The 13,185-nt window shown below is 42.0% G+C and overlaps 1 protein-coding gene across 2 annotated transcripts in view; it reads right to left on the bottom strand.

Annotated features, from left to right (window-relative positions):
• The window catches only part of LRMDA (leucine rich melanocyte differentiation associated), a 944,373-nt gene that overhangs the window by 922,302 nt on the left and 8,886 nt on the right, over positions 1 to 13,185 (bottom strand). The window contains exons 1-2 of one of the 2 annotated variants that reach the window (XM_087701791.1): positions 12,921 to 13,090; positions 10,294 to 10,394 (exon numbers count right to left, since the gene is read on the bottom strand). In XM_087701791.1, the coding sequence (XP_087557917.1) occupies positions 10,294 to 10,394; positions 12,921 to 12,953 (134 nt within the window). In that variant the 5' untranslated portion in view covers positions 12,954 to 13,090. Of the gene's footprint in view, positions 1 to 10,293; positions 10,395 to 12,920; positions 13,091 to 13,185 lie in introns of those variants that run through there. The other variant, XM_087701792.1, reaches the window with a different exon arrangement.

Genomic DNA, 13,185 nt, shown 5'->3' with positions numbered 1-13,185 from the left:
TAATATAAAATCCTCCCATTCCTCACTATCCTGTCAGAGCTGAAGAAGCTTCTTGGATGAGAAATGAAACATCTTCAAAAGACAAAACAAGAAAGTCCAGTTGCCTCCTGACAAAACACCTTTGGTTCCTGGTTGAAGTACGTACAGCCAAGTACGCCCCGCAATTGCCAATAATGCTGTTGAGATGATGGAAGATAAAGATGGAGTCATCACGTAGGGGGGATGAGCAGCAAAGAAAATCAATCAATCAACCAGTCAACCAACCAACCAATCAATCAAAACCAGAAGCTATTTTATCCTGTGCAATAGCTGAGGTTTGCTTGATGCTATAGAGCCATCAACCTGGGCAAATTCAAGATGAGTGGCTAGGGAATTCTGGGGTCCATCTATCTTCCAGTGACCAAGGTTGGGAAACACCAGTATAAAAGGGGAAAGTCCAGTTGCCTCCTGAAAAAAGCACCTTTGGAACAACCAAGACCTGGGTGACTGAGAACCTCTACAGATAACCAGGAACTAGTTATGATTTTCTCCCATTTGAGACAGCCCTTCTACGATTCCTGTTCTCTCCTTAGGCCAAAACAACCCAAATATGCCGATGTTTATATAGCGGCAAGTCCTGGCTAGCTTTGCAGCAGCTGGGGAAAGGAAAGCTGAGGCAGCAAGCCGAAAAGCTCTTGTCCCCAGGCTGAATCATACGTGTGTGAGCCCAAGAACCTGGCCTACTAAATTCTTGGCTTGCTCCTTTTCTGGAATACTTGAGAGAAGCAAGCTATGGGAAATCCTTCAGGTTAGAATATTTCAAAATATCATCTCAGAAAAGCTCAGACGCTCTTCAGTTAGAAGCAAATATAGCCGAAGGGAAAGAAATCTGGGGGAATGTTCAGCCATTATAATATTTGCCTAGAAGCTTTAATTCAAGTAACAGATGCAAAAAAAAAGGGGGGGGGAGGGAAGAGTCTCAGATCAGCCTTGTCAGAAAAACTGAAGTGAATTTGTCAGTTTCTTATTTACTTACCTAACGTTCCCTCGGCAGAAGAGGAAAAAATATCCAAGCACCGAATTCGAAGTATGACAGTCTCCCCCCCCTCTCTCTCTTCCTCCCTCCCTCCCTCCCTCTCTCTCTCTATCTCTCTCTCTCTCACACACACACACACACACACAATGTATATATATCACAATCCTACCAGTTCCACCTGGCAAACACAAAATCCACAGTGAGAAGTAAAACCTTGCTTTTTCTGAAACAAAGTTCCACAAACCAGACTTCTGCTTTTATTTGGGGGGGTGCTTTTATTTTGGGGGGTGCTTTTATTTGGGGGGGTGCTTTTATTTTGGGGAAATAGGGGAAGAATGCCCTTTTAAAATAGGCTGATGGGATTGTTTCTAATTTCTCCCGCCCTGGTATATTCAAGAAAGGAAGGAAGGAAGGAAGGGAGGGAGGGAGGGAGGTAGATAGATAGATAGAAAGAAAGAAAGGGAGGGAGGGAGAAAGAAGGAAGGAAGGAAGGAAGGAAGGAAAGGGAGGGAGGGAGGGAGAACAAAAGAAAGAGAGGGAGAGAAATAAAGAGATGGAGGGAGGGAGAAAGGAAGGAAGGAAAGAAGAGAGGAAGGCAGAAAGAAAGAGGAAGGGAGGGAGAGTGAAAGAAAGAAAAAAAAGAACGGTCGGAAGAAAGGGAGGGAGGAAGTGAGAGTGAAAGAAGGAAAGAAAGAAAGAGAAGGAAAGAAAGAGAGAAAAAGAAAGAAAGGAAATTCTGTAGGTAAACATGAGCCGAGGACCAGTTCATAACAAAATGCCCAACGTGTAAACATTGTTCTTATTTCCCAGGGAACGAATGGGATTACAATTGCCAGTTGCAACAACATAAAAAGATAAATCAATTAGCTTGTTAATTTCTCCCCCCTCCCCATTTATTTCTCTCCGTACTGTATTTGTCATAATTGACTATAATTATGTTAATTACTAACTCCAGTATAATTACTGCATTTGTCACTTAGCACACTGTGTACCCAAAGCAACGAGGCAATTGTTGGGCATCAGAAGGATGGAAATCCAGCCCCCGGGAAAGGATCCCCTCCAAAAAACTGGCTGGAATACATTCAGGAAATGAAAGGGCAAAAGGAGAATTTCACGCAATGCTCCTCTGAAGTGATGGTTCATTAAGGATATTAATTTTCTGATAACTACACATTTAAGTGTGACACATCAGAGAGCACCTACAGGATTTAGCAATTATTAATGCGTGACAGTTTCAAATGCTAAGTGAATCAATTAAACAGCAGCGTTCACCCATTTGAGGAGAGAAACGGCTTCCAAACTGCCTCAGACTACAATTTTCACATGACACAAAAAAAAGAGGGGGGGGACCAATTCAAAAGCCTGACAGGTCAAAAAAAAAAGAAGAAGAAGAAGAAGTTGGAAACAAAAGCATCTTATAACCATCATCTCTCCTCTTTCCCTGTCAGATCAAGTTTTGAAGTGTCTCGCCTGAAATGGCACCACCATGCCAGCTGACACAAGGTGATTTTTCATCTCTTGTCAGAGAAAATCTTTTATTCTATTTGCTTGGCATTAACATGTTACATTTATTGATCCAGCCTTTTCTCCTGCCGCTGCAGGCCTCTGGGCTGGAGCCTTGAAGGGAGGGCTTTGATGTCCCAGTGACATTCCGGGGCCCGAACAATGCAGGGACTAAATGGATTTCATGCAGAAATGTGTTTGTGCGTGACAGCTACATTATTAACAGCCTCTCACACTGATAAATATGCAATTGCGACTATTAAGATTTGCCCAATTACAAGGAAAATATTCCCGGGTACCTCATAAAAGCTACCACAATGAAAAGTTTTAACAATAGATGCGGGTTTTTTTTTCACCCTGTGGAAGCTGAAGAAGATTCATCATGACGAATAGAAAAAAGGATGACATGCTTTATCTTAAATTTCTCCTTTGTTTCTCCCTCTTCTTTTTACCGTGCTGCTTCATCCTAAGGTGGACCAAAGGAATCTATAATTTTTTTCCAACACAAAACAGGTTTCCAAAGTGGTGAAAATGTTACGTATGAGTCAAGATTTGAGGGTGGACAAAAGAGAAACGATTGGCTCGCGGAAGGGTGTTTCATCCGTATTGTCAAAATGCCAAATGACTTTATTTTTTCCTATCTATCCATATCCAGGAAGATCTGGAGGAACGTTGCCCATGGGGTCATGATGGATCGAACACAACTTCACAACTAACAACATTTATCCATAATACTGCATATTCTATTTAGCTTTGTGACGGTGGAGATTGTGGCAATTAAAACCAGTCTGATGGCCTCTCGGTGTCCCGATTTCAGAGCTGTTTCTTTAGGCTGCCTATTTTAAGTACTTTTTCCTCACTTCATTTATTTATTTGTTTTGTTCGTTTTACAATACACATGATCATGAAGCCTATATGTATATGTGTGGGTGTGTAAACCCGTGTGGGTGTGATTGTGTGAGCGTGCACATGCCTGCATGTTTCACAGCTCAAAATAATTCCAGGCAATCTACAATCGTAGTATTAATGAATATTAAAAAGACAAAAGTCAATCCTTTTCTTTTAATTTTTTAAAATATTTTTTTTCTTTTTACTATATAAAGAAACAGCAACAATTCCAATATCTATGTAAACAGTGTGTTTTCTGGTTACAGTTAGTTTGAGCAATAATAATAATCATCATTTTCTTTTTATTTTCCAGCAAACTCTTTGCAGCAAACCGATTTCATCCACCATAGCCAGCAGGACTAAAAGACCTATTTCAGGAGGGTAGTTATAAAATCCACATTATTTGATCTGAGAATATATTATTTTCCATGGGGAGGCTCTTTTAGAGATCCCAAGTTTAAGGTGATGCAAAACAAATTTTCTTTTTTTATCACCAACATCCTCTTATCTCTTTCCATTTTAAAAAGGAACAAAGGAAACTCTTTTTAAAATACTTTGAAGCAGACTTTTAAATATCAATTCTTTATTCTTTTTCATGCTTTGTTTTAACAGTCTCTTTCCTTATTTTGTTAGGCACCAACTTGGTGTCTAGGGTGGCATAAAAACCCTATTAACAGATAGACTTATGACCACTATTGGAAACATCTATTCTGACCTAGGTTTCCCCAAAAAGCACCAAGCAGATTCCTGGTCCTGACAAAACCCCTTTTATTAAAAACAAATGTGAATTTCTCTCATTCACATTCAGCAAAGGCCTGGCAAATAGTCTTTCAAAGGTGAAGTTATGACCACAGACCTTACCTAGCTTGGAAAGCTGCCATGTATATATTTTCCAAACGCAGTGCTATGCAAGGAAAGACTTGGCACAGAGTCTCTGAGATTCATGGACAGATTTTCACACTCCTGAAAGGAACAAACAAACAAACAAATTGTTTCCCGCAAAAGCCCACTCCCCTTTCGCTCCTCTTTTACTTCCTATGGGAATGGCCATTCACCGCCCACTTGTGGCCTTACTCCCAAGTCTACCCTGATTTCTCAGCTCTTTTCTTTTCTTCTGGCAGCTCTGGGCATGTACACACTGGGAACAGGCTCCAGATGTTCCTCTGCCTCACTGATGTCTAGTTCCGAAGGCAGCTGAGAACTGCCAGATGGCCTTGGCCCCCTCTGCCTCTGATGCAGAGCCCTCGTCAGAGCCTTCCCCAGCCTCCAGGACTGGCTCATGTTCCTCCCCAACCTCCTCACTGTCTGACTCTGCCAGCTCTTCTGGCCGTTGGTGGGCTACAAAAATATCTGTCGCTAAGCGAGGTGATTGTTAAGTGAGCCACACCCAATTTTACAACAACTTTGCTTGTTGGAAGCCAGCTAAGAAAGTCACATATGATGATCATAAAGGCAAGGACCGATTGTAAGTCATTTGTCCAGTGCTGTTATCGTGGTCCATCAGCAGCCAGCAGACCTGGCAGCAGATTCATAAAGTGAGGAGGTTGGGGAGGAAGATGGGCCACTCTTGGAGTCTGGGGAAGGTTCTGATGAGGGCTCTGCGTCGGAGGCAAAGAGTGGGCCAGGGCCATCTGACAGTTATCAGCTGCCTTTGGAATCAGACATCAGTGGAGCAGATGAACAGCTGGAGCCTGTTCCCAGTGTGCGCCTGCGCAGAGCTGCCAGGAGAAGGGAACAGCTAAAGAACAGGGGTTGACTTGGGAGTAAGGCCATAGATGGACGATAAATGGCCCATCCCAGAGGGAATAAAAGAGGAGCGAAAGGGGAGGGGAGTTTGCAGGAGACAATTAGTTCATTCCTGCATTCTTGCTACATTCTTGCCAAGTCTGAAAGATATCGGCCTGGCTACTCTCCAAGCCTGATAAAGGTCAGTAATTGTGAACTATCTTGAAAGACTGTGGGAGAGGAAAGACTTTGCTGGAGAGGATAATCACTATAAATTAAATAAAAGAGGTTTCTAGGGACGAGGGAGGACTTGGCTTCGTGCTGCTGGGGAAGCCTAAGTCAGAACAGCTGTAACTTTGAATGGTCACTAAATAAATGGGCATAAGTCAAGGACCCCCTGTACCAAAATAAAGGAAGATTTCCACATCACATCGCAACATGCTATTGAAAAGATCCATTCCCTTTTTAAAAAATGAACCACTTTAAGTCACGTACAAAAACTGTTGTTGGTGTCGGTTACATCTGTTTTGTAAAATATAAGCCCTGAGCAATACAAGGAAGAAGAAACTGAGTCCTTTAAGGGTCTGGCCTATGTTATTTTGACACCTTAAAATGTGCCTGACTTCCCTTAAGTTGCATTTCTTCTCTTTTTAAAACTGTGTAGCACAGTTTAAAGATACCCAAAGAACGTTATGCAAGCTACTATCATATCATATCTATTTGCATACCTCGTATTCAGGGTAAATATAAAATGCATTTTAATTTAGATCTATTTTCTCGCTGTTTTTCAGCAGGTCAAGGCAGTAGTGAATCCAGTCCCATTCTGCTAAAGGCGAAGTCTGTTTGTTTCACTGAAAATAATCAAATGAGGAATGCATATAGCTTCTATCGGTAATGTCATTTCGTTTTTCTTTTCACTTCAGGACTTCCAGGAAGCCTAACAAATCTCTTGATTTGAGCAAGATCCCAACCATGCTTTATGCTACTCGAAAAATTAAATTAAAAGCAAGGATAAGTTGAATTATCAAAAGAAAAAAGAAAAGAAGAAAGGTAATGACAAAAGACACTCGGTACATCCATCATGATTCAGATAGGCAAATAATAAATAGGTAAAAGTTCCCTTTGCATATATGTGGTAGTCGTTCCTGAGTCTAGGGGGCAGTGCTCATCTCCATTTTAAAGCGGAAGAGCCAGTGCTGTCCAAAGATGTCTCTATGGTCATGTAGCCAGCATGACTAAACGCCAAAGGCACATGGAATGCTGTTACCTTCCCACCAAAGGTAGGCCCTATTTTTCTACTTGCATTTTCATTTGCTTTTGAGCAGCTAGGTTGCCAGAAGCTGGGACAACTAATGGGAGCTCACTCCGTTACACGGCGCTAGTAATTTGAACTGCTGAACTGCCGACCTTTCTGATAGACAAGCTCAGTGTCTTAGCACTGAGCTACCGTGTCCCTTTTAATAATACATAGAAGTTGTTTTAATTTGCAATAGAAATCAGAGGCCACCATATCTCTCAGAACTATGACTAAGGAGCACATGGCGAACAAGTAGTATACAAACTAATCTCAAGTAATCCACAGAAACGATTTCAGGCTGTATAATTGTGTAATTCATATCCATAAAACACATACCGCTTACCAGCACACGAACAGGCAATTATATGCTTTGTTTGCTATCTTCATGCACATCAAGATATCATTATTTCCTGCCAAAGCTCAGACCAAACTAGAATCTCATTCTCATTTGCAAATAATTTGACCAAGGCTTTGTTTGTAAATCATTTGCCAAGGAAAAATTTCCATAACACCCCCCCCCAAAAAAATGTATGAGTTTTTAAGAGCTCAACGATACACTCCAACTGTATACACTCCAATTTTGCAAAGCTTCTAATCTGGTAACATTGTACTTCTAACTAAGGCATACAAAACCTTTGCCAGACCAATTCTCGAATACAGCTCGTCTGCCTGGAATCCACACTGTATATCAGACATTAATACGATTGAATTTTGGGCTTGGACAACCTGGAACTATGCCACCTATGGTCTGACCTAAGCGTAGTACACAAAATTGTCTGCTACAATATCCTACCTGTCAACGACTTCTTCAGCTTCAACCTCAATAATACTCGGGCAAACAACAGATACAAACTCAAGGTAAACAACTCCAAACTCGACTGCAGAAAATACAACTTCAGCAATAGAGTGGTCAACACCCGGAATGCTCTACCTGACTCTGCTGTTACATCCTCTAACCCCCACAGCTTCAACCTTAAACTGACTACCATGGACCTCACCTGGTTCCTAAGAGGTCCGCAAAGGGGGCGTGCATAAGTGTACCTGTCCTACTATCCCCATTTATTTGTACTTATTTCCTCTGTTCATGTCCATATTTATACTTATACCTGTTATCTTGTACATGTTTGACAAACTAAATAAAATAAACTGCTGCAACATGGACACACACACACACACACACACACACACACACACACGCACACCAACCATTAAGCCAAAATCAAGAACACGGAGAAGTAACCTCAAAGTGACAGGAGGGAAGTTCACAAAAGCCATATTTACAAAGGATGATTTCACAGAAAAAATAGTGGAAGCTTGGAACCAACTTCCAGTGGAAGTAGTGGGTCAGTCATCAGTAACTGAGTTGAAACATGATTGGGATAAACACATGTCAATCATCTGATTTAAAAAAATGAAATAAAACAAGTGAAGCATAAAAAGAATAATTAAAAACAATAATTAAATACCAGAGTTTGTTGCAGAAAAATCAAATCCAGAAAGCACACACAGATAACTGATTCAGCTGGATTCATTAACTTCTTTATATACATACAGATGAATTAATGTACAATAGCAATAATAAATTCTTTCAACATGGTAGAAGTTACAAGCAGAACACAAGCAGGAGAGAACAGTTTCATTTCAGAGTTCAGAGTAGATAGAGTAGCTTCAGTTTCGATTCTCAGCACAGACTCAGATCTATTTAAGCTCCCATTGGTTGCTATGCCTATTCATTGGCTGACTTTGTTACCATGCCACTAGGTCATTTTCTACCATCAGTAGTTTAAACATGATTGCGACAAACACGTGTCCATCCTCTGACAATTTTTTTAAAAAAATGAAGCATAAGAAGAATAATTTAAAACAATAAAAAAATTAGTAAACAAATGCAAAAAATCAAAATTAAAAAAAACAAAACCAAACAAAAAGTAAGCTCAAGGATGAGCCACTAGGTCATTTTGTACCATCAGTTTTCTATGTTTCTATATTTCTAACAATTTGCAGATCCATCCTCATTATATTGCCTAAATCAACACCAGTCTGTCGTTCCAAAACATTCTGGCGTGCCAGTGGTGTTTCCCCTTATTTCCCAACACAAGATGCTGGTAGACCTTCTAGGATACCTGGAGAGAAAGTCCAAGGAACCTTCAAAGATCAGCCATCTGCTGAAATGAACTATAGCTTCTAGCACAATACCTGCTAGAAGACCATCCAACCTCATCTAGATGCTCCATGGCCATGTTGACTATGATTGTAGAGAAACCTCCCTGGTGTTTGAGAAGTTTAAACATGGACAAAATCAATCTCATGGAAGACCAGACACAGGTCTTCTAGGAGATCAACACATCCCAGGGGTACCCCAAAATAAACATTCTGGAGAAGCCTTGAGGGGAAACTCCTCCCCACATCATATACATGGCCACAGTTCTGCAGTGGCAGCTCTGTTCCTGAGCTGGGAATCACATCATCATACGAATATCAAGCAGATGCTAAGCTTGCAGGTAGAACTTTCAAGCAACTCTTCTGTGAATTCTATTTCTGGAGGGGGGGGAAAGCCAATTCTTCCAGTAACAATTCAAGGTAGAGAAAAGCCAACTCTGATAAAGAACTGTTGTCCCCCAGCACAGTTTTGGAAGAGAAGATGTGTGGGAAAGCAGATCATTTAATCCTCACCCTCGGTTTAGACTTTAGAGGCTCTGGGAAGTTTGTGTGTGGGAGCTTCTGGTTTTCTCCTTGGCATAGTCTGGGAGTGGGGTGGGGTGGTGCCAGTGATTCCCAACCTTTTTATGGCCATGCCAGAGGTGGGTTCCTACCAGTTTGGACCGGTTCGGCCGAGTAGATAGTAACTCAGCTGAACAGGTTCTATCCTTGCGGGTGCCATCTTGATTTCCTGTTCTGCACATGCACAGAACAATCTTCATTGAAAAAATGTAATTTTTTTCCCTTTTCTAATGTTGTGCACATATGCAGACCTTTTGAGGTACAACTGCGCACACATGTGGAGTGCGCGTCTGGCATGCACACGAACAAAGCAATTGTGCGCATGCAAAATGTTTTGTACGCCAAACCTGTAGTAATGCTGGGAGGAACCTACCCCTGGGCCATGTCCCACCTAAGCATCTCTAAAATCCTGATGCCCTCCTCCCACCTATGACATATAATTCTTACTTTACTCAAAAAGTGAACTCTACTCACGTGGAGGAAGTCTAAAAGGCTATTACTTTGCTTAAATAAGGTTCAAATTGCCCCATTAAAAATCAAATTGCCCCCCTGTGAGGCGTGGGTCCCATGTTGGGAACCATTCGGTGTATGTGGGAGAATGCAATCTCAGTACTCAAGTGTTTCTAAAGGATTTGAAGATCTTGGTTTAAGCAGATAAGTCAAACTCTACAAGGCTGACCAGGGTGAAACCAGGTGACAAATTCTGCTCAGAACAAAAATACTAAAAAGGCATTTATTTCCAGAGTTGGGTCTATTCATATTCAAGAAACTCTTTCCCTTCCAAAAACAAGGACGTTGTATTTTTTAAGAAACAGATCTTTTTCTGAATCCTTTAAATCATTTTTCCCTCCGCTCCTAATATCCATTCTCTTTTTGTTCTTCTTTTAGCAAACCCAGTAATAAAGAAGATTAAAACAAAACTTACTCCACAAAACCTGAGCTATAATCACTGGGTCAAGCAATTCATTGACTAATATTCTCCATATGTAAAGAAGATATTAACATAGAGCGTTTTGCAACAATGTCTATGAAATTAGATATACGTGTGCAAAGTTAAGCATATATTGATGACCAACAACAACAACAACAGAACAAGGAAGTTTCCCATTAAGGTGTAGCTTAACTATCTACATGTATGTCCTACCTTAATAAATTGAAGCTGAGGTCCAGCCTCTTCGCGATGCTTCCATATTTTCTCCCAAGGAATTCTGGAATTTCTTTGCAGTCCTGGCCAATGTAAGACACCTGTAAGGATGAAGAGCAGAAGAGATTATGTAGTAAATGTGCATTTTGAGATTTGGAGGCATCTCCCCAAGAAGGGACGTGGTGGCTCAGTGGCTAAGATGTTGAGCTTGTCAATCAGAAAGGTCGGCAGTTCAGCAGTTTGAATCCCTAGCACCGCATAACAGAGTAAGCTCTCATTACTTCTCCCAAGGCTGATTTGAAATTTTTGCAATTTCAAAATTAAGATGTTAATTAAGCAGACAGCATAATTTCGGGCATCCTTTTACCCTAGGAAAGTTTTATTGCTCTGTTTATTTCATGTGGGTCTCAAACAGTCTGAAATGGAAGCGAAATAAAATTGCACTTTTTAGGCTCATTTCACAGGAAACTATTCGTAGGGATCATGTGTATTTCTGTGTAATACTTCCCTAAGTCTACGCTGGCATTACTGCAATAAGCCTTGTGTAATGTCAGTCAATACGATCACAGGGTTCATTTACCTAAAGCCATATGATAAATTTAAGGTAGAGAGGCACGTTTTAATTCAGACCTTCCTAAATTAGACCTTCCTAAATTCAGTTCATAGGGACGTAGGCCCTAAATTAGGGCCTACGACACTATGATCTGAATCAGATAATATGTGTCCTTCCTTCCTATGGTAGGAATCAGGAATAAGACAAGTGGCTTTCTAACTTCTACAACAGTGTAACAGGACCTCCATCCATAATGCCCATGTAAGGAACCAGCTCTCCCCAGGTGCTTAGGATTTGGGATTTAACCCTTGACACTTGTAATCTCCACATGCATGTAACTCAGGGACACACTGAGCCGTGGTGGCACAATGGTTAGAGTGCAGTACTGCAGGCTACTTCTGCTGATCATTGGCTGCCTGCAGTTTGGCAGTTCGAATCTCACCAGGCTCAAGTTGACTCAGCCTTCCATCTTTCCGAGTTGGGTAAAATGAGGAGCCAGATTGTTGGGGGAAAGAGGCTGACTCTGTAAGCCATTTAAAGAGGGCTGTAAAGCACTATGAAGCAGTATATAAGTCTAAGTGCTATTGCTATACTACACAGGCAAGGAGGCACTGCATTCTCCAATTTCTTCTACAACTACATCACATAATGGAGTGATCATATTGTGGTTATCAAAAGCCTTTAAGGGGATACTAATTAGGGTCTTCATGAAAGGAATCATAGAAATGCAAGGCTGGAAGGGAGCTAGGAAGTCTTGGAGTCCAATCCCTACCCAAGGCAGGAGACCTTACATTATCGTGGTCAAATGGTTGTTTAGTCCAGCGGTCACCAATTGATGGTACATGGAGCACTGGTGGTCCACAGAAAATGTATTTGCATTTTTTATATTGCACTAAATCAGGGGACAGATACATGCAATGAGCATTTGTGTTGCTGCAGAGAGTCTCCCCCTTTGGGGTCTTTTTGTGCAGGTCAGAGGGGGACAGAAATTCTGACCTGAGGTCTGCTTCAGCCTCCTGGTGTGGGGTTTTAGGCGAAGGCTGGAGGGGAGTGCCACTTGTGGCGAAGAGCCAAAGGGCCTTGTTCCAGTGAGACTGTATCATGGCTTGGAAATGGCTAATCATCTCAACCCACTGAGCCTCCAGGTGCCGGTACCTGGCCTTGCACTCCCACAGGTCTTCCCTCTGCTTGGAAAGCCTATGGTTGTAGTCCTCAGTGAGCCACCTTCTTGGTCAGATCCAATTTGAACTGAGTCAGCTGTTTTGTCAACTCTTTCTCATGGTGTCTGCTTAGCTCCAGCAACTGCTTCCTGTTGGGGCCCTAAGGAACTTGGGCGGGCAGGTGAGGAGTGGAGTAGAGGCTGGCAAGGTACCCCTCAATGTGAATGATATTGAGTTGGCCATGACACTCAGTCACATGACCACCTTGCCATGGCGACCCAGCCAGTCATTAGGCAGATCATATTAGTTGTCTGCAGGATTTAAAATTTTGAATTTAGTGGTCCCTGAGGTCCAAAAGTTGGTGACCCCTGGTCTAGTCTATTCTTGAAAACCTCCAGTGATGGCATTCCCACAACTTTGGGAGGCAAGCTGCTTTAACCTCCAGACCACTTTTGTCCCCAGACAAGTTGCCCCATGTGAATTAGTCATGGCGAATTTTCTCATGGCAAGTTGGTCATGATGAGTTGGCTGTGGTGGGTTGTCCTAGACCTGTTGATGCACTGGCTTTTTTTGGCAGCTGCCACACACCTCTCCTTGATGCATAAGGGCAGCTGTGGCCTCCAGAAGGCCCTGATGTGGCTCTTTCGGTACCCTCCTAAGGTTCTTTCCCACAGATGTGTGCAAGATCAACTGTGGTCCAGGTATGTTGCTTTGTGTCTGCACGAGATAGAAAATAGGCATGCCCTTGAAGCAACCACACTGAGGTCTAAAGAGAAGTTAGCTGAGTAAGCCCTTCAAAGGAGGGTACTTTGTACACTTCTTAAAGTCCTGCTTCAAATGTTTTGCACAATTCTGGTTAGTATCATCCCATAGAGCCTGGGCTATACTTGTTTCATTGTGATTTAAATGCTTACCAATGCACATATCATCACCATCATTCTAGCCATTGTTTATCCACTTGCAGGATGAAGGTCTCTTCCTCATGTTTCCAACCCATATAGTCCAAAGCTTTCTTTGCCAATTGAGCCCACCATACTTGTTGAGGTGTTTGAACTAGGGTGTTGGAGAAGACTCCTGCGAGTCTCTTGGACTGCAAGGCGATTCAACTGGTCAGTCCTAGAGGAGATCAATCCTGACTGCTCTTTAGAAGGCCAGATCCTGAAGGAAAAACTCAAATAC

Source organism: Thamnophis sirtalis, unplaced genomic scaffold (genome assembly GCF_051295495.1).
Source record: "Thamnophis sirtalis isolate CommonGarterSnake01/CBP01778 unplaced genomic scaffold, rThaSir2_p1.2 scaffold_15, whole genome shotgun sequence".
Classification (NCBI taxonomy): domain Eukaryota; kingdom Metazoa; phylum Chordata; class Lepidosauria; order Squamata; family Natricidae; genus Thamnophis; species Thamnophis sirtalis.
This window is presented reverse-complemented; position numbering and strand designations above follow the sequence as displayed.